The sequence below is a fragment of the Centropristis striata genome, chromosome 20 (assembly GCF_030273125.1).
Source record: "Centropristis striata isolate RG_2023a ecotype Rhode Island chromosome 20, C.striata_1.0, whole genome shotgun sequence".
NCBI lineage: Eukaryota > Metazoa > Chordata > Actinopteri > Perciformes > Serranidae > Centropristis > Centropristis striata.
In genome coordinates, this window is record NC_081536.1 from 28,847,319 (window position 1) to 28,870,153 (window position 22,835).

Here is a 22,835-nt window from a genome sequence, read left to right on the forward strand (position 1 = left end):
CATCGTCACTCTGAGAGCCCAGAGCTGTGTCACAGGCTAGCTAATGTAACGTCAGTTACTATGGTTACTGGACACTAGCTAACGTAACGTCAGTTACTATGGTTACTGGACACTAGCTAACGTTACCTGTTGACTTTATATACAGCTATCATTATAGCCTTTGATTCTAGATGAGTTAATAGGACTGACTCAAAATGAGTTTAGACACGCTCTTCAAACAAATCCTTCTAACTGAACAACAATTAACAGGACAGACACAAAAAGTAAAAGAAGGTGACTTACCCTTTCTCGTCTATAGCTACTTAACTTGCATTTCAGCTAGCAAAGTATGCTATGTTAGCTTGTAGAATAAACAGTTAGCTATCTTAACTCTATGATGCACAACATGGGTCAAAAGTGACTCGACAGAGTTTTTATGTTCTATATCTTTGCAATAAATTATTTTCATCATTCAGTATTCCAGGTTTCCCTCAATTAGTTTGTTTTTGATCATGATACATCCTAAGTTTATGTTTTCCTTTATTCATTTTTGAATAAAATCCATTTTTGTGTCACTACCCTTCTAATGCACAACATGGGTGAAAAGTGACCCATATCCATTTTATAGCTAAGTAGCTTGTTAAGCTAACTACTGAGCTAACTTCTTGGCTAAGTAGATAGTTAAGTAGCTTGTTAAGCTAACTACTTAGCTAAATTCTTGGTTAAGTAGTTAGTTAAGTAGCTTGCTAAGCTAACTACTTAGCTAACTTCTTGGCTAAGTAGTTAGTTAAGTAGCTTGCTAAGCTAACTACTTAGCTAACTTCTTGGCTAAGTAGTTAGCTTAACAAGCTACTTAGCCAAGTAGTTAGCTCATACAAAACCGTTTTTTCTTCATGAAATACGAGAAGCAAAATGGAAATAATGATCTGTTGTTATCAAAAAACAAGATATTTAAAGACTACTTGGACTATTCAATCATAAAATAAGTTGATATCAAAAGATAGAGCACAGAAACACACAGCAGCATTAAATAACATGGGAAATGAATGAAGGTCATTTTGACCCATGGTGTGCATCAAAGGGTTAAGGGAACTTATTGGGGGTATTTAATTCTGGTTTAATCCATCTAACATTAGTTTACTCATCGAGGCCAATGTGTAAGGAGATAAATTATCTTTGTTTCAGTCAAGGTAGCTATCATCAGATGCAATGAGAAGATCAGGAGTGCCACTGAGAAGAATGAAAAGACCAATGAGGAACTTGACAAAAAGGTGATACTATGATTCCGTTTTGTTTTTTCCTGCTTTATCTGTTGCTAATGTGTGAGATTTGAAGACATTTTGTGACTAAAGGTCCAACCTAGGCTGTATAAAAAGATACAACCATGGTACAGTGTTTAAAGTATCCCTACACAGATGTATTTTCATAGTTTGAGCACACTGCATTTGAATGTACTAACAAAGGGCCTCATTCACCAAGGTTCATGCTTAAAGCAATATGGTATTATATGATATGGTATTAACACTACACTAACAAATGCACTCACATCAGTTGTCAAGAAGCGTGCCATCCAGTAGTTAGTGAGTTGGTGTGCTGCAGGTGTTGAGAAATGCATTGAGGAAACCTTTCAAAATTAAATTATCTGACTCCAACACAATATCCTCACCTATTTCTCTGCGCTGATTGTTTGATGGGGAATGATGAGAAGATTAATTCTCAGTTTAACTTCACTTTATTACAATATGTCAAGAAATGTGCAGTTACAAAGTCTTTGGGTTCAATCCACACGTCCCTGACATAACATTAGGCTGGTCAGTTCATGAGGTCTGAACCAAGTATAATTTCCCTAAAACCCAGTTTTATAGCCCTTACAATGTTTACTAAGAATGTAGGCAGATCTCTTTCCAGAAGATGCCGCCCCCTCGATCTGCTGATTTGTCAGTTTATTGCATACGTGGACACGTCATGTCACCAAGCAGAGAAGACAGTTATCATATCACCTATCTGTGACCTGACCAGGAACAAACTTTCCAAACACAAACTCGTGCCTTGATGGGACTTGCATAGAGACACAGATTTTGCATATGTCCATATAAAATATAAAACATAAAATATATATTTTTGTGATTATAGAATCTTACTCTTAGTAGGACAGAGACAGTTTAAGCAGATGGAATAAATGTATTAATTTTGGATGTGTTTAGAGTAATCACAGTGTTAAAACAATATTAGCACATTGTATCAAAGCATTGCCTTGCATGATTAGTCTATAAATGAGAGGGGTTACATACACAGTTAGTGAATTATGCACGCATAGATAGTGACCTGCATCAATCAGATGGTGACCCCCATTCACAGAGACAGACAACAGAGACAGAATCACAGATTATTCTAACGCAGGTTTGACTGAACCCTGCAATAATAATTCCGCCTCAGTTGATGTAACTACATGAGCATCTCATTAGATGGCTGTTTTGTGTGTCTTTTACTTTATATACATTGCTGCTGTTATTACATTGGATAGCTTGTTTGGCATTAAATTCCTGCAGAAGTACCTTTACTTCAGAACTATTGATTTTTTTTCGGGCTGGGTATTTACATAATGATAATTCTGCTCCACTGGCGCAGCCTTTCAATTTATGAGGACAGCTTCTAAAAATCTGGCATAGGCTTTTTCAAATTTAAGAAAAAAAAGAGAGATATTGGTTAAGGAGGCCCAAAGTTAATTGGTTCTCTGACAAAGAATGGTCCTTACAATACAATTGAAAAGACTTTGACAATTTTAACAGGTTTTACTAAATATTAATGGATCCATCATGAGTTTTCATCAATTTCAGGATATAGTGGGGTGTGCCCAGGTGGCAACCTCCGGGTCTGAGCAGTGAGGCAAACCAGGAAGTGCCTTAAGCTGCATTCTACCGAAAAGCCAGCAGGGGGTGCAGAAAGATTTCAGTCCATTCATTTCAATACAAAATGAGAAAACTTCTCACTTGATTTATTACCTCAGAAATGTTTTAAGGACAGCACTATGGTCTCAATTGCTAGTAAATAATCGTCAAGACAATTTGATGTTAATAGTGTAAATAAAGGCCCCAATTAAAAAAAGATAACGAATTGTATGATTTGGGGCGGGGCTACCTTTGATTGACAGGTCACTAACAAGGCGAGCCGTCATCAGTAGAGAAGCAGAACAATGCGTATCCACGGCAACGTGTCAATAAAGTTATATATAACGTTATATAGATATAAAAAAGGATGTTTACTAGTTTGGTCTCATAACTTTTTGTATTTTTATTTATGACAGTTTATTTGAACGTTTTGTTCATTAAAAATGTCTTGTTAGATATGGGCTGTATCCCAATGTCAAGTAAGAATCCTCAAACGGTTGAATTTGAAGGATACTACATCGATATCCACCAAAGGACTGCAATGTCCAGGATGCTCCAGAGGACAGAGTCCTTCTTCTGCCCAAATTCCAAGGATGCATGTGTGTATCCTCCGTGCGCCCAGATTACCCATAAAGCATTGCACACACCAGTCTACAGGGAGACGCCGGCAGTGCAATATGAATTTAAATATTCATATTCATATATCTTGATACATTACCAGTTAAGTTAATGGATGCCATCTCAGTCAGCTAAAGTTATTAATTGTTAATTCATATATATGCGTCAGATGATGATGTACTATGTGCAAAGTATACGTAGCTATGCCATTCAAAAAAAAAAAAAAAAAATTGTTTATTGTGTTAGCATACAGACAGTCCGCTATTATCCATTATTGTTATTTATAAATAACTGTTATTGTATTGTACTATAAAATAAATTAATAATAATTAATCATTTTAAAAAATCCCAGAACACATTTCCATGGTGAGTTATGCGCCGCTGCTTTTATGAAACTGAATAGCGGACAAATTCAGCCAGGATCAGTGAAATATTCAGGCTTAATCCACTTGTGGCTTTTTTTTGCTAAATCATGGAGATTCAACCTCAAAGCATTTTGAGTTTTGATAGAACAGCCTGATATTCACACATAGAACTCATTTCCATGTTGGCATATTACAATTTAGTTTAACCTTGAACTCTGCCTCCAGATACAGTAAGTGGTTATCTGCCATTCTTGCGTAAGGTAAAATAACATTCTGTATGGTCTGTATTGGTTAATATTTTACTGTGTTAGGAGGGAAATATATCAAGTTCAAGGTTATTATAGCCATTTCAACAATATAATACAATACAATTGATAGGAATCTGCTTTGGTATGCTCACATATCTCACATCACAATGACAACACAACATACAAACAACACAAAATAACACTAATATACATAGAAAACTGCATGGTAACAGAGAGTAGCATCAGGTTCAGTAGTACAAAATATCATATCATTTTCTACTCATCCATTAGCATGCATATATAAAACTGAGAGATCAATTGTCTTTTTTTAATATAATGAAAACATTTAGTTTACTTTGTTGTAAAATGTTAAGAAAAAGACAAAAGAAATAAAACCAATAACAGCAGTCATTGCTCTACCTTGAGGCAGCACTGACACATAAGTGCATATTGGCATATTGATGAGCTGATTTGCTTTATGATTTAAAACACTTAATCTTTCCCATTCGTTCCAACAACATTGCAAATTGTAAGTGCCACTGCAAAATCAATGGCTAATTTCCACCGGATAACATTAGAGAAACCTTTTAGCATGTGTGAGATATGATGTCAAAGGCTTGTTGACCTCACAGAATTATTGCTAACTTCCTCCCGGCTTGTAAAAGTGGACACCTGATCAAAAGAGGAAATTACTTGGTCTAATTAGAAAGGTTACTGAATACAACGGCATGTCTGTGTGAGTATTGTGTGCCTGAGAACACACCACGCGGATACCTTTTCTGACCCCTTACAGTGGAGTATTCAAACTGTTTACATCATACAGATATGCAGGGTGTGTTTACAGCTCAGTGTGTTTACAGCTCTTATGATGTAACGTCTTACAGTTTATGAGAGCTGTCTTAAGATAATTACAGTGTTTAGAAAACTTGAAGCTGATTGTGCTTGCTGACAACGTACTGCGCTCCTGCCACCGCCATACAAGAAACAATAAACTCACCTTCTTCTTGACAGCTCGAGTAACAGACTAAAAACTGTACTAGAAGTTGAGCCCCAGGCTTCTTTAAAAAGCATCCTCCATGAATTTTCCCTCCTACATAATTTGGCAATTTTCTTATTTTTTTTTTTTTTAGGGTGCAGCGTATAATCACACAGGATGTAGAGACAATGGAGAGTAAACAAGAAAAGTTTGAAAGGGAATAACATACTGTGTGTGTGTGTGTGTGTGTGTTTGTGTGTGTGTGTGTGTGTGAGTCTATTTATATAAAAACCCAGGATTAAAACTGTCAGTTTTGTGTATCATTCACCAGTAGGGATCACAAATATCACCTTATACAGCAAAAAACAGCTTTCATGCCATCTACTCTCCTTGTTTGGGACCACTTACTCATCTCTCACACTGCAGAAAAAGTGTGTCTAAAAACAAGATAAAAACACTAAATCTGAGGGAAATGATCTTGCTGTATGGACAGATAATTTCACTTGACAAGATTTCTTAAATTAAGATTATTAAATCTAGAAATGGGCTACACGGTGGTGTAGTGGCTCTCGCCTGCATGTTCTCGATGTGTCAGCGTGGGTTCTCACCGGGTACTCCAGCTTCCTCCCACAGTCCAAAAATATGCACTTAGGTTTAATTGGTGACTCTAAATTGCCTGTAGGAGTGAATGAGAGCGTGATTGTCTGTCTCTATATGTCAGCCCTGTGATAGTCTGGCAACTTGTCCAGGGTGAACCCCGCCTCTTCAATTTCAATTTCAGCTGGGATCAGCTCCAGCCCCCTGCGACCCGAGTGTGGATAAGCGGTTAAGGATAATGAATGAATGAAAAATCTAGAAATAAGCATGTTGAACGCTCAAAATAAGAAATTAAATCTTAAAACAAGATAAATTATCGAACACTTCTAAATCTAAAGTTTTTTTAAGAAACAAATAATTTGCAGTGGACTCTGCTCGGGCCAGTTCATCACTGCTTGACCGCTGCTTGAAACAATCAAGCCCTTCAAATACATTGCTGCTTGATCTCTGTTGTACATTTTTTGTCTTTTTTTGTCATTTTGTGAGCAAAAGGAGATGTAAAAAGACACAAAATGACCAAAAAAAGAAACAAAAAAGACACAAAAAGACCAAAAAAAGACACAAAAAGACTTAAAATGACAAAAAAAAGATATAAAATCACAAAAAAGACATACAAAGACAAAAATTTACCAAAAAAAGACAAAAAAAAAGACACAAAAAGGGTTTTTTAATCTTGGTAAGAAACATAATTTGCAGCGCTCTGCTCAGGCCAGTTCATTGCTGCTTGACCGCTGCTTGAAACAATCAAGCCCTTCAAATGCATCGCTGCTTGATCTCTTTTGTACATTTTTTTGTCTTTTTTGGTCATTTTGTGACCAAAAGGAGATGAATAAGGACACAAAATGACCAAAAAAGAAACTAAAAATTACCAAAAAAACCACTAAAAAAAAGACCCAAAAAGATTTTTTAAAACTTGGTAAGAAACATAATTTGCAGTGCACTCTGCTCATCTTGTTTTAAGAGTTAATTTCTTATTTTAAGCGTTCAACATGCTTATTTCTAGATTTAACAACCACAATTTAAGAAATCCTGTCAAGTGAAATTATCTGTCCATGCAGCAAGATAATTTCCCTCAGATTTAGTGTTTTTATCTTGTTTTTAGACAACACCTTTTCTGCAGTGCACATACAGAGTATCAGTGATGGATATCCTTCTCAGGACATCTGTCTGTCAGATTGTGTGTCTTGACTGCCCACACATCTATCTGTGCTCCAGGCTCAGCAGTTGTCTGCGATGAGGCTGCAGCGTGACCTGATAAAGAAATGTGAAGACCAGATGTTGAAGCAAATTGAGGAGCTGCTCTGCCAGAAGAGCGAACTCAGGGAACGTCTAGTGGGTTGAAGCTTGAACCAATATTCACATCTTTTATCTCATTGGTTATGTATAACATGAATACCTGGTAGGCCTTTTTCTGTAAACCATGCAAAAGCGTACAAAGTGACCAATAAACACATCTATTACTTTTTTTTAATGATTATTAACCCTCTGGAGTCCACAAAAGCGCCGGAGCATGACTTCTTCATGATATTATGACGTAAAAAAGAAGCAGCATGTTTCCCTGCCGTTAACTTCCCTCTAAAGTCCTGGCTTTAAACTCCACGCCAGTTTTTGTTTGATGATGATCGGCCAAGTACAACTGGAGATAAGGTCAAATATATTTAGTATAAAAACATAGAACTAGATACACTTATATGCTATATTTACAACATTATCAACATATTCGTAGAGCATTGTGTTCTTAAAGTACAAAAAAAGTATTTCCAATTTTTTCTACTTAAAATCCTATTTTATGGTTCAACATGTTGATCCAGTAAGGAAGAATGAAAAGTATTTTTTAATAAATGAACTCCAGAAGGTCAGATTAACTCAGATTTTTTTCATTTTCAGATTTCAGCCCCATTTTACTTTCACTCAAATAACATTACATCGTAAATTTAGACAATTTGTAAGATTGTGCAGCTCCTTCTGGAGACACACAAGAGTTGAGAGACTTAATTATACAGGCTACAGAATGTCAGTGCAGTGTAAAAGATTGCAAAAAAGTAAAATAATTTAAAAAAAAATGTCTTTTGTATCACTGTTCTCACAAATGGTAGCAGTAGCAGAGGTCGTCGTAGCATCACAAGCAGCTGTATTTGTATTATTGTTGGAAGCGTTTCCCATGTTCCGCCTTTTCATTTCAGGCCAAGAGAAAGAGGGAGGCTAAAGAAGAAGAGGAAAACTTCCTTCAAGAGATCTCGAGGTTCAACAGTGACTTCAGTCTTCGGGGGAACAGAGACATAGTGTTCGAGAGCCAAACACACACTGAGATCCTGGAGCTGCAGAGGGAGGTGGAATCATTATACAAAGGTCATAAAAGACATTCAATTGTACTGTTGTCACTGGAGACTGATGTTAGTTAATGCAGATGTGGCCCTGACTGCTTATTTCAAAACTATTATTTATTTTGTCGGCATATGATATAGTACAAGTATATGGATAAGTGGTAAGGAGATGATTATAATCATTGTCATGATCCCTTATATGCTGACATAGCATATTGCTTACACAGTGAAGAAGTCGTTATGAATTTTAAGCTAGAATTCAGTCTAAATGTTTAGAAGGTGGTTGGAGAATAAAGCAGAATTGATTAAAATCAGAAATTCAATTTATTACTTAATGGAGTGAGACAATATAAGGGTGTTGTATGGATCACAGAATAAGAGAAGCTGGAGGTTTTTAGAAAATGTTTTGGAAAGAGAACAGTCTAATAAACTATCATAATTGGAAAAGGCAGAAATCAAACCAAATTAGTCCATGTCTTAAAATCTAAGTAGGCTAAAAAAAATGATTATAATCAAATAAATATAATCAAAAATCTATTATTTCATTAATTAAGTCAAATAGTTTATATTGAGTTGATCGAGAGATTTTGGGTTGAAGGTTGTATGCGGATGCATCTTTTTATGTGTTTCTATGACAGTGCATCAGCTACCTGCAGGTTTACCCATCTAATCTCTATCTCATAATGTCAACAGAGTATTCAAACAGGAGGGATGAATAAATACATCTTCAAACTACTCCTGAAAAAAGTGAATTGAGAGTAATTTTCAAGATAAAAGTCAGGTCTAGTCCAGGACTTGGTTTTCTTTGTGCCCTGACAAACCAGTCTGCTCTGCTTTTAAGTCCAAAGCTCATTTTATGATGATATTTAAATTCTGTGCAGCTCACTCTAACATCCTCTGCAACACTAATGAGACTCTAGTCGTGAACATACCACCATTCATGTGTGGTAATATAATTAGTAATAAAAGTAAAATATCAAAAGAGTTTTGAGAACATGTCTCACCAAAGCAAAGTTAAGTTTTTTTTGTTTGTTTTGCCAAGTCAAGGGTAGAAAAGCAATGCATTCGGTGTCCTGATTTTATTTAATAATTACATGCAAGCGACAAATTTTGTGTAGTAAGTATTCGTTGAAAATGGCAGTGGTTTATTGAAGCACAATATATACTATGTATACTGGGTGGATCTGGCTCGGGTTGGTAGATTGGTCGCATAATGACCGGAATGTTGGTAGTTCGATCCTCGACCGTGGCAGCCTACATGTGGAAGTATCCTTGGGCAAGATACTGAACCCCAAATTGCTCCCGATGCTGCGTTCATTGGTGTGTGAATGAATTCCCAATGGTGGCCTCTAAAACCATTAGCCGTGTTTCCACTAGGGGGGTAAAGTGGCCACTGGGAAAGTCTCAGGCCACACCCTCTCAAAAGTCCGCTCAATCTGCGTGTTTCGACTACAAGTTAGAGACTCTGGAGGTGACGTATGGTTTTCGCCATCGCTAACTGTGCACAACGTCAGCAGCTGAAAGCAGCATGGCTAATTATGCACAGAGTCTCCGTTAATCATAAACATAGTGACTGTGAATTAACGACATTGCTAACTGTGCACAGAGTGTCCGGAGATCGCTAAGTGAACACCTCCTGCAGCAGCAGCACATACACACTGTACTGCTACAGAGCTAACTGTAGCTAACTTCCGCTAACAGCTGCTCTTCTTAACCAGCCAGCCTCTGGCTCATTAGGGGCTCGTTAAGAAGAGTAAGAAGGAGTCGCTGGATTTGTCTCCAGTCGTTTCTTGAAAAATAGTCGCTAAGGGGGTCTGAAAAGTCGCTAAATTTAGCAACAAAGTTGCTAAGTCGGGAACACTGCTTTGCTGGCTTTTACAAATGGCGTGTGTTGTTGTCGTGTAGAGTACTACGTCACATCCTGCTTAGCGATCTATCCAATCAGTAACCAGGCTGTTTTCAGGGGAGAAAAAAGACCCTGCTCTTCTACAGGGACTAAAAATGTCCCGACAAAAGCCGGCTCCGGATTGCTCGTATTCAAATTAGGGGCGTTTCGGCGAGTGAGACCCGCCTCATTCCGGGTATTGCCTGGGTATTACCCGGTAGTGGAAACAGCCCTAGTATGAATGTGTGTGTGAACGGGTGAATGAGCGTAGTGTGTAGGGTAAAGCGCTTTGGATAAAAGCGCTATATAAGTGCACTCCATTTACTATTTTTTAAAGCTCAGCAACCTTTACTGACAAATTATACTCTGATGTGGTTTGAACTGTTTTCATTAGTTCTGCAGGGTTGAGGGTATAGCTGCTCCCAAAACCAACAGGGACCAATATTTTCACATTATGTATTATATCTGGGCTCAAGGGAACAGCATTTTGTGATTGTTTACACACTTAAAGTGACTAAAAAATGCCCATATTGCATTTTCCTTGAAAATAAAAGTTTTCTTTCATTGAGCAGTAAAAATTCAATGTAGAGTTCAGCCCTCCTGGTGATTTTTACCCATTCTCGAGGCCTAACTAGGATGAATCTTTTCTCCCTTCTATACTCAGAGATGGAGCGGATGAGCTGCAGTAACAGTCACATGAGTTCCATACAGGAGGAGAAGAGAGTGCTCCAGCTCAAACTGCAGGGCCTGCAAAATGTCCAAAAAGGTGAATAGCAAACATTTATTTTATGTTACTTAATGTGGTTCTGAGTAAGAGAACACATTTATACTGCTACACTTTTCACACCACCACCTGACTGCTGGCACTTTTCTTTTTACATATTTTACAAGCTCCTTTGTTTCATTCACACTGCCAAGAACAGACCATTAGTTATTATTCTTTTTCCTCTGTTTGACACAAATCAAAGAAGAAAGAAAAAATGGTGATATAGAAATTTTAAATGCAGCAGAGTCATCTATTTTGAAAATGCAGCCGCACTGCCGAGGCAGCTGTGCAGTATCTTGAAGCCAGATGTTGAACATAAAGTATGTTTCTGGCTTCATGGCTAGGTTAGAAGGCAGGTCACAGTGTGATTTTTTCTTTTACTTCTTTTATTTTATCCGCGTTAAAGGGGCTTTACTCACACTTATAGAGTGTGCATTCTCAGCTGTAAGCTATCAAGTACATGTACAGGTTAAAGCGTGCCTCTAGGTCAGTATGTCTTAAGGTTATGGTGGTGGTATTGGGCATTTTGTATATTCGAAACTGTGTTCTATTGTCTCAGCCAACCCAGCAAGTGTTAAAACAGGTCTGCCATGTTTGGGGAAAGTCATTTTGTGTTTGATTTATTATTCCTGACTGCAGACCTGGATCAGCAATTGTGTGAGGCTAAAGCAATGACAGAATCTCTGAGAGCCGAGAGCCTGTTTGTCAGTCAGAAACCTCTCACTGACAGCACCTGTCTGAGGTGAGTTTCATCAAGTGTCTGGATGCTGAGAGGGTTTTATATATGTGGACACACAGACACAGTATACAGTACCTGATTCACTTGCAGTTACATTATGTCACAGGAAAAAAACTCCTTATGAGACACAAACGAGTAAACAGCAAATGCTGCAGGGAAATAAAAGCAAACAAAACACAAAGGAGCAAAATAGAACAAAACAAAGTGTAAACACAACAGTAAGCTTTTTAGCAACTAATATAAAATGCAAATTCTCAGAGGCTTCCTTAGAGCTTCCTGATATTTTCAATATTCCTCACTGAGCAGCTGTGATGTTTAATTAGTTGAGCTTTTTTCTGTTTTGTGAGGCCTGTCAGTAGCCTCAGTGTGTTAGTGCAATCACTGCCCTCTCCTCACCAGGGCTCCTGTCGTATAACTGATCAAAATTCATCTCAGTCGTAGCACTCATTGCCACAGTCACTGTTATCATGCAAATGCACTTAGAAAAAGAAAAGAGATTCAAAGTGTTAACAACATAATACAGCGCAGCGTTCTGCAGGCTCATTAGATAGAAGGTGTTATTTACGAAGAGCAGAAGTGAATCATACTGTGAGAAGTGCTGAATAGAGCAGCGAGCCCAGCTCTCGGCTGTGTTTCTCTCTCTGTATCCTGCTGGCCGGAGTCCAAATCTACAAGTGTAAATAACAGAGCATTAAGACCATTTGGCTTAATTAAGGCTTTGATCTGCAGTGTATTTCATTCAGTCAACAAGTGGGAAAAAACAGAGGCTAATGTGATTGATGCAGGGCGCTTTGTAAGGGAAATGAATGAGGGGCGGAGAATTAACATTTACACTGAATGCATATACAGTGAGTTACAAACAAGGGGATACAGTTCCATTTGTCCAGTTACACCATGACGTGTAATTCCACTAAAACCAAACATTTATATTCCAAGTAAGCAAAGGAGCAAACATCCATACTTTTAGCTGAATACTACTGTACATGTTCTGATACAAACTGAAAGTGTGTAAATGTAAAAGCTAATACATTTCATCTGGCAGGGAACTTTAATTTAAGTACATGTTCCCTGTTTAAACTGAAACTAACTGTACTTACTATATTATTATATTATATTACTATACTTATTTTTGAAGTGGGTTTTATTTGAAGTTTTTTCGTCTTAAATGCAGCTGATGCAGTAAGTGCCACAAGTGTATGCATGGCACACATTTAGTCCTCTGTGTTTGCTGGACACTGTGGACAAGGTAGATGTCCACATGCAGCCCAAAATGTATAACCACACAGACTTCACAGACCCTTGATGTAGGATAAACAGAACACCATACTTCCACTTTTCTGCACTGTCATATCAAGTGTCAGTGTTTCTCCAAATAACTGAAACTGTACGCAAGGGGTGAACGTCATTCTTTCAAAAGCAACCTGGTCTCACAGGAATCTGTGAAATAGCCACGGATTTGCTTAACTCAAAATCCGCGGAATCACTCAAATTTCCGTGAAACTGACACGGATTTCGCTACAATGCAAGTTAATGACAGTCATATCCCGTGGCTATTCCAACATACAAAGTGATTATGTACATTCACTGAGTGAATATTTAGAAAATAAATCATATATTTCTTGCTAGAAATGTGATAAAAATCCATTTTTATGCAGAAGCCAAAGTCAAAATATAGATTTTTTCACTAAAAATGAGAGAACTGTCCGCCATGTTTTTTTTCTGACCGCCGAGACCTTGAAAGTCACGTGACTTGGAACAAACCAATAGGAAAAAATATCCATTGAATAGCCATGTGATATGACTGTCATTAACTTGCATTGTAACGAAATCCGTGTCAGTTTCACTGAAATTTGATTGATTCCGTGGCTATTCCACGGATTTTGAGTTAAGCGAATTCCGTTGCTTGTTGTTTTATTTATGGAGGTCTAGAGCTCTGTGTTGGCCAAAAACCTCCAATGGATTCCTAGGTGGGATGGAATGTGTTTACAGTGAAGACCAAAGCGCATGAGTTACATCATTTTCATAGTCAAAAACTATTCAGTGACCTTATGTTCACTATATGGAATAATTTATTCAGATTTTCCTTTATTGTTACTCATCAGCAGCTGTAAAAAAAAAAAAAAAAAAAAAAAAAAAGCAGTTTTGGTCAATCATCAAGTTTGTTACAAAGCTAGACACTGTAATGTAAAACTAGTTTATTATATAACAGTAAATCTACATATTTTGAAGCTGCACTTTTGACTGTGAGTGGGAGAATCAAGCACAAAGCACTGAATTCATAGAAATTTAGCTTGATATAATAACAAGCTGTCACAAAATAACTTGATATAAAACCATTTGGGCGAAGACCCACACACATCCCTTATCTCCTTAGATTCAGACATGCAAACATGGAACAATAACAGCAGCAAGCACATCTCAGACTGGTGTCTGCTCATCTTTGGAGAATATGACTGGAGGACCTCCTCTATTGAAACATGACTGGTAAGTGAGCGCTGGTCTACCGTGTTTCTGCACAAAGAGACTTCCTTTATTTAATTAAAGACTGGAGATCAATAGTGTTCCAGGAAGGAAGGGTCATTGTTATTGCTGATGCCACTACTTTGGATAATGTCTTCTCTACAATACTATGGATGTGAAGTGATTAACAAATCCCAAAACCTATCTAGATGATGAGCTTTACACTTTCAGTTTTTAAATCAAAATGTGAGCGTGTATTTATTTATTGTAAGACATTTTGTTCACCATGCCTGTTATTAAGGTACACAAGGTATGAAATAGGCACTGCAAAAAAAGGTGTGTCTAAAAACAAGATAAAAACACTAAATCTGAGGGAAATGATCTTGCTGCATGGGCAGATAATTTCACTTGACAAGATTTCTTAAATTAAATTATTAAATCTAGAAATAAGCATGTTGAACAACTAAAATAAGAAATTAACTCTTAAAACAAGATAAATTGAAGCTGCAAGCAGCGATGAACTGGCCCGAGGAGAGTGAACTGCAAATTATTTGTTTCTTACCAAGATAAAAAAACCTTTTTGTGTTTTGTTTTTTTGGTAATTTTTTGTCTTTGTATGTCTTTTTTGTGATTTTATGTCTTTTTTTTTGTTATTTTAAATCTTTTTGTGTCTTTTTTTGGGGTATTTTTATGTCTTTTTTAGTGTCTTTTTTGTTTCTTTAGACTTTAGATTTAGAAATGTTACATAATTCATCTTGTTTTAAGAGTTCATTTCTTATTTTAAGCGTACAACATGCTTATTTCTAGATTTAATCATCTTAATTTAAGAAATCTTGTCAAGTGAAATTATCTGTCCATGCAGCAACATCACTTCCCTCAGATTTAGTGTTTTTATCTTGTTTTTAAACACACCTTTTTTGCAGTGTACCTTTACTTTCTCTAGTTACATTTTATTTATGTCCTCTGTACTTTACTCCCTCTCCATGTTCTGCTCATGTCTTTTCCTGAGCCCCCGTCTCTCTGCCAGCATTGCCTTAAATCATGCATGTGGGTAGCATGTCCTGCTCATCCATCAGCCTCATTAAACATACTAGCTCCTTCATTACCCCCCGGGCTTATTAGCCTCAGGAAGTGCTGAGGATGTGGCTTCGGAGGAGAGCGGCCTCCTCTCACTCATTCTTATGATCATCCCTTCTAAACTGAATCCATCAATCCTGTCTTCAGCCGCTTCAGCGTCTCTTTAAAACGCATATTTAACTCTCCGCTTATTGATTGTTGGAAATTGAATGCATGTCAATTTGAATGAGTGCTACAGTCATTTAAAAAGTGTTCAGTGTGCAAAACAGGGTGGCTGCTGCTGTAGATCGTTCAATGTCACACAATAGAATAGAAAGATGCCTAAAATATTCAGTCAGTGTGCCGGTGTGGGATTGATGATTTAGGAGTTTTGTGTATTTTTTGATGTGTCTGATTTTCTGAATTGATATATTACTGCTACATTATTTCTGAAGGCTCATTTAAAGATGTCATTGCACTGCAGGAATATAATATTAAACTGCAGAAACCACCTATATCCATAAAGCCACCCTGAGTGTCTTACCGGTGGAAACATCATTCTAGCATTTAAAAAGAAAGTAGCTCACTTTCTAAAAATCTGATTTGTAAGTTCTTCAGAGAAGTGTAAAGTTGAAAGCACCGCTGTTGGTTTTCAGACTGTGAAAAAGCAATTTTAGCTCAGTTGTTTTATTGTTTCATTAACTTCCAATAAAAGAAAGATAGAGGTAGCACAGCTTCATGTGTAGCTCAGTATAGATCCTTCAAACACCTGCCATCACAGTTAAATCACAGCCGAGGCATCAGGTAGTGTGGACCCCAATCCAATGCTTTTTCCAGAGGCAAACTCAACTGAGTAATACAATTGTATGTATGTTTATGAAATTATGGTGTGAAATATTTACTTTGCAGCAGACAGTTTTAAAGTAGTGGATTGTTTTAGGGACAGCAGCCTCCTCTGTGGAGCTGCAATAAAGTCGCTTGATTATTTCTACGTGTATTTTTGAGCTGTCTTATGCTCTTTATTATGTCTGATTCTGTGTATACATTCATTGTTTATTAAACAACAATGAAACAGAGTCAAGTTTATTTAAAATCAGTACTAAATACTAGTTTAGAGATTGTTACCAAAAGACTGACCGAATGTTAATACTGTTTACAGATATAATAACCTCTCTTATTCTTTATTTGCCTAAATAAATAATACATTCAAGTATAATTATAAGCATAATTGTTTTTGCTCTGTCTGCAGTATCTGTGCTTTTTCTAGAAAGTGAAACTTTACCAAGATATCACAGAAATCACAGTCAGTGTGAATAGACCTATAATTGCATATTATTATTAATTGCAACTACAATGTAAACACTGGAGTTAACCAGGTGGTTATGGTCACATTCAAATTGGTATTTAACCCGAGGTTAATCAAAAATAACAAACCTGTGTTGCTTCTCAGTAAATGTTCATCACTGAAAGGACTTAAATTTAACCAAAGTAAGGTTAAAATCTGATAAGCAAATCAGTGAAACATCATAAAGGGTCAGTTTCTACCTAAAGGGTTTTTGTTTGATGATTTTTTTCCTGCAGCCACAGACTTTAAAGCTGCCAAGTGGCCCATGAGATTTACTTCAATAGATTTTTTTAATGTGAGAGAAGTTTAAAAACTGGATTCATTGCTTTAAGTTCACTCTATGCTTAGTAATATGTCCCCTGGGGCCTTCAGTATGTCTTCACCCCTGTGCAGCCAGGCCCCGGGGACAACATTATCAAATACACAATCACAGGGACCGGACTTACACTGAGTGCAGCTTGTTAGAGTGAGACGCTCATAACTCATCTCATCAGTGCAGTGAATATTATTGATTATCACTTTTAACGTTCCATTGAACCCTTCAGCTTATTCAGCTGTGTCATTTGTTTATGCACAGTGTTGTTTCAAAAACATTTTGCATTAAACAGATATTTTATTGAAGTGTGTTATATGAGGTAATGCTGCAGAGCTACCAGCATGGAAGCTATTTACATCTGTGGAGCTTTACAGCAGCTAAACACATCTTAGCCAACCAAATGTGCCTCCCTAAAAAAATTCTTTATCAGTTTAAGTATGCACTATATTAAGAATATTTCCACCACTTTAACCTGCTGTCAGACGGCCTCTTTCTTGGCCACTAGTTTACACAGAAGTTTCCCCTCTCTTTCAATCTCCCTCTAAAAGTTCTAAACTCTGATCCATAAAAATATCCTCTTGTCTCCACAGTAAACTGTGTTTTGTCTTTTCTATATAAGTAGTTTGTCTTTTCTATATATGTAAAGTCTGACCCAAATAGCTGGTGTGAGGAGTAATACAGTGTGCGACATATTAGTGTTGATGTGTAGGAATTTAGGCCAGGACTTTAATGCGTTAATTAAGATTAATTAATTACAAAAAAATTAATGCGTTAAAAAAATTGACGCATTTTAATCGCACTTATTTTTGCAGCGCGGAACGTTTCTCACTGGATGAGTTTCAGGCGGACCGATTATACTGGAGCACCAACTAGCGTTCATGAGTTCAGACAACAACAAACCACAGTGAACATGAAGGAAGAAGCTGATGAGACCTTTGGTTGGCCCCGTGGATGATGGGACATTTAGTTACTAAAAACCAACGGATGGAAGCGTCCATAAGAGCATGGTTGTGTTGCTATGCAACTAGGAATTCACATATCACCGCAGCACATCCAGCCTCAAGTATCACCTCAATACTAAACATATAGCAGCTAGCGGCTAAATAGGCTATTGCTACACTTGATGGCAAAAATTGCACTGGTCTGTTGGACTTGAACAAAAATAAACAATATTTTTGTTGCTTAAGCTTATGTATTCAGTCATTATTCAATGGTATACTAAAAATCCATATGAAAAAAATTACTTCTCACTGTTCTCAGTTCAAATATTTATATGCGATTAAATTGCGATTAATTTCGATTAATTAATTACAAAGCCTCTAATTTATTTGATTTTTTTTTTTTTTTATCGAGTCCCGGCCCTAGTAGGAATATAAAAAGTTCTGTGTTGAGAAAATGTAGTGCCAAAGAAAAGGCTGGCTGACAGCAAAATAAAGTGGTGAAAATATTCTACATATAATGCACTTACACTTGAAGTATGTTTTGCTGCAGCTCCCCTCCAGAGCATAGTTTAGCTACTGGAGCTACTGGAGTCAGCAGCGTGACAAAGGTTGCATAATAATGTGGGGGATAGAAAGCAACATGTTGAAGAAAGATCCACATGTCAAGTGTTCACCAAACATCATGAAGTCCTTGTTTCCTGTTAGCTTACAGTAGCTTGTAGCTTACAACAAATCATTGTGGTGATTAACCCCAACTGTCAAACAACTCGTACATTCTGCCTGCTGTTGAAGTCTGGCTGACGTCAAAACTCTACATGTCTGTTGCTCTAATCCAGAGTATTTCCAGTAATGAAGTTGTTGTTGTTTTTTGTATGTACACATGAGAGGTACTGCCTCAAGCGAAGGAGTTCCAGTATCTGGGGGTCTTGTTCAGCAGTGAGGGTAGAACGGAGCGTGAGATGGACAGGCGGTTTGGTGCAGCATCAGCAGTGATGCTGGCGTTGTACCGGACCGTCGTGGTGAAGAAGGAGCTGAGCCTGAAGGCAAAGCTCTCGATTTACCGATCCATCTATGTTCCAACCCTCACCTATGGTCATGAGCTTTGGGTAGTGACCAAAAGAACAAGATCGCGGATACAAGCGGCCAAAATTAGCTTCCTCGGTAGGGTGGCTGGGTTCAGCCTTAGAAATAGGGGGAGGAGCTCAGACATCCGGAGGGAGCTCGGAGTAGAGCCGCTGCTCCTTCAAGTCAAAAGGGGCCAATTGAGGTGGTTTGGGCATCTAATAAGGATCCTCCCGGGCGCCTCCCGTTAGAGGTGTTCCGGGCACGTCCAACTGGTAGGAGGCCCCGGGGAAGACCCAGAACACGGTGCAGGGATTATATCCCTCTCCTGGTCTGGGAACGCCTCGGGGTCCTCCAGGAGGAGCTGGACGTTGTGGCTGGGAAGAGGGACGTCTGGAATGCCCTGCTTAGCCTGCTGCCCCCGCGACCCGGCCCCGGATAAGTGGATGCGAATGGATGGATGGATGGATGGGTGGATGGACATATTGAAACTCAGGACTTTTTGTTGCATGCTTGAACATACATATTCAAAATGAGTGGTTTTTTTGTATTTCTGAGAGTTAGAGAGATATATTGTAGTTCTGTGTTTCTATCAGCATTAATGCCGGTGTGAAAAAAAAGTTTCTGTTTCATGTAGTTAATTTGTTTTATTTTTTCACACATAAACAAATTAGGAAGGTAACACATATAGAGATAAAAAGAAAAAGCATCAATAGCTGTAAGCTCAATACTAGAAACAAAAATGCTGACACGTCTTCACAGGTTTCCTCTTTCATGAGTTTTTTTCTTTTCATTTCTTTCAGTTACTGACATGGATTGCATTTTGTTTCCCAGGCTGAGAAAGGAGCTGGAGATGCATAAAGAAGGAGAGCTGGAGCTTCTGCGAGAGACACTTAGCTCAGAAATACACTTCCTGCAGTCGGTAAGTTGCTGTGTCATGAACAAGCTTTTATTCAGGCTAATAAAACTGTTTTAGATAGTTCCCAGTTATTCATATCCAACCACAATCAGACAGGATTATTTGCCTTCAAATACAGTTCATGTGCAGTGCATCATGATTCATTTTCAAGTTCAAAACTTGTTCATTTTCATTCTCATTCTTTACGTGGTTCCTTTTAGGCTTTCATCTAGTTTTTCTTTCTTTGAGCAGAAGCTGGGCAGCAGCCAGGGAAGTGAGCAGCATTAGGTTTGTCACAGTGATGAAAAAGGGACACAGGTTATAACAGTTCACCAATTGTCTCTTCTGTTAAAAGATAAACATGAACATGTATAGACAGGAGAGAAGGAAAAGAAAGACGACAGGAAAGGACACAGAGAGTGAGATTAACCACATGTTCTTTATTATTTACTTTATAAGTTACATGAAAGGAGCAAATTCCATTCAGTCAGTTCAAAAACTGTCCTCAAGAATGTTTCTGTTGGCACTTATGTACACTGTGGAGGAACAAAAACAAAACATAAATCCAATAATAAATCTGATATGTTTTTCAAATGAAAGGTTTTTGTTTCTGGCCTGTTTTTCCTCTTTCATTCTCAAGCCCTAATAGAATATGCAGGTCTGTTTCGCCCCTCAACTAGTGAGAGAAATATGTTTTTTATTTGATTTATTAGACTAACAACTAAAAACATATGCCTACATTGTGAACAGACTAATACAGGGGTCGGCAACCTTTACTAACAGAAGAGCCATTATCAGCCAACATAGGAGAAAACAGTCGGAATGGAGCCATAAACCTTATTTTGAGCCTTAGAATGGACATAAAACAGTCTACTAAGTCTAAATTAACATTAATAATAGGTCATAATGAGCATTTATTTATATGATTTTGTCAGAATGCAGATGAGAGGCTGGAAACCGAAGAAATATCTCAGGACATTTGGGACTGAAAGCTATAGCCTAGCAAGGAAAACTCAACTTGAAGTTGGCTAAATTTAGAGGTTAGGGTGCCGACCCGAGCTGTGATGCACATATTAGTGGACTAAAATGTTTTTTAAACATTTTAACTGCCATTATAATATACACATTATCACAACTGAAGAATGCAAATTGCTTTGGGCCTACACCAATGATAAATAAAATGTAAAATGTAAAGAAATAAAGGTTTCATTTTGCCACAGGGAGCCACTGAGGACAGCCTGAAGAGCCAAGTGGGGCTCCAGAGCCACAGGTTGCCCACCCCTGGACTACAGTTTTTTACAACCGATATGACCCGTTTGTCAGAACCTTAAAAACGTTTTCAAAACTGTTAAGGCACATCACACCTGAAACACACAATTCCCCAAACAGTTAATTTCATGCTCAAAGTCACGCAGTGTAACTAAACACAGACACACACTTTTAAAATACAATAACACACTAAGACAGTTCACCAGATCTACCAAAGCACCGACACACGTTGTCTTCAACAGAAACATTTAGTCAGTCACAGCACAGGGTCATAAAAACACTGACAACTGATGGAAGAACACAAACTCAATCACTTTGCATGTGTCAAATCTACTTTTTTTCCTTTTTCTTTTACAATAAACAGATTATTGTATTGATCACACATGTAAATTAATGTTTGTGATGATGTTCTTCATTTTTCATTTGTTGGGCATGAATGTTGCTTTGCAGAATGTTTATGAAAGAAGAAGACAGTAAATGACAGGATTTGCAGTAAACACTTTACAGTGTTGCAAATGAAAATGACTTACAGTAGAGTAAAGAGGAAAAAAATCAGCATTTAGCTGTCATTCATTACTGCATTGTCAAATACACAAAAAGAAAAAGGAGCAGAAGCTGATCAATGTAATCTTCAATCCATTAGTTTTGAATATGAGGTTTTCTGTTTTGACAAACCGTGTGAAAGCAATTAAATGTGTAAAATGTGTGTATTTTGTGTCAAAAGAAGAAGAATTGTGTTAATTGTATCAACCACACAGGCTGATGTTGTGGTAACTGTGTGAAGAGTTTTGAAAAAGCGGTAAAAGTATTGAACGGGTCATGGCGGTTGTAAAAAACTGTAATATGTGGGGGTTTTTGCTGGCAAACAAACAAAGGAGGCATTCAAAAAATGATTTCATGCTGCCCTCTAGTGTAGAAACTGTCACATTGCTATTATCTGGGTTGTTGACAACAACTATTCTCTTTTCCTCTAATGTTTCTTGATGACACATTTCCCCAGAGTCACATGTTTACTTTTGGTTTGGGGCAATGAAGAAACATGTAGATTCACAGCATACAACTATTGTTTTTAACAATATTGTGCTTCTAAGTTTATAGCAAAAGTTTGGTATACAAGATTCTTGTCAAGAAACATAATCTTGCATTCTGAATCAAAACATGTAAACACAGATGATAAAAAAAAATCCAATCATCCATGAACGCTGAACAAAAATAGCTTTTTAATTTCTGGCTTATTTGAATTCAACAACTGACATTCAATTAAGAACAATTCATTTAGAAAAATAATTAAATCACCCAAACTAGTTTTCATGGTTGAAGAATCATCTGGCTGGAGAAATCAACTAGAATTAACTAAATTAACAAGATTATTATATTATTATTGTACATTTAATTGTAATATGCTGTTGTATTCTGCCCTACAAAGTCTAACTGCAGTAACTACACAAAGGGTAAACTTAGAAAAACTGCTTTAATGTTTTTACATTTTTTTTTGATGGGTTATAGGTAGGTTAGTGATATGACACTTATTTCTACATGTATTGATGATGTCATTTTTATGCTCCAAAAATCATGATGATTTATTTGACCTTTGACTCCAAAAATGTAGTTACTGCATTGGTTTTGCCGTAAAAGGTTCTAATAGTAATGATAAACAGAGTGCAGTAACTATAATGTTGTTGTCTTCTTTCAGCTTTTATATTTTGTTTGTCAGTGAAAAAACATTTTGAAATTGACTTTGTTATCAGTGTATTTAAACGTGTTTAACAACTCTATTCAAAGATTTGTGTATTTTAAACATAATATCATGAAGAAATATTATATTTTAGTCTTAATATAATGTTATCTCACTTTTTTACTTCATCGCTATCTAGATAATAATTTATTTAATTAGTATATATATCCAAAGCAGACTCTGGTAAGTGAAATTATTGCTTAGATTTGAGTAGATTTTTGTGATTTTTATATAATTATTTCTCTGAAATAAAGCAAAATTTAAATCTAAAACTTCATCAAGGAGTTCATTTTTAGTTTTAACTCAATCTTGACCAAAAACTGGTTACTGCAGTTAGACTTTGTAGGCAGTATAAGCTGCTTCATGAG

General features: G+C 37.1%; 1 protein-coding gene across 1 annotated transcript; it reads left to right on the forward strand.

Moving 5' to 3' along the window:
• The first annotated feature begins 83 nt into the window (after positions 1-83).
• On the forward strand, positions 84-20,054 carry ccdc172 (coiled-coil domain containing 172). Its single transcript, XM_059359722.1, has 8 exons — positions 84-273; positions 1,165-1,250; positions 6,887-7,003; positions 7,855-8,020; positions 10,545-10,646; positions 11,286-11,388; positions 19,400-19,487; positions 19,716-20,054. Exons 1-8 carry the CDS (start codon positions 195-197, stop codon positions 19,749-19,751), a joined length of 777 nt encoding a protein of 258 aa, XP_059215705.1. The 5' UTR covers positions 84-194; the 3' UTR covers positions 19,752-20,054.
• Positions 20,055-22,835: the final 2,781 nt, after the last annotated feature.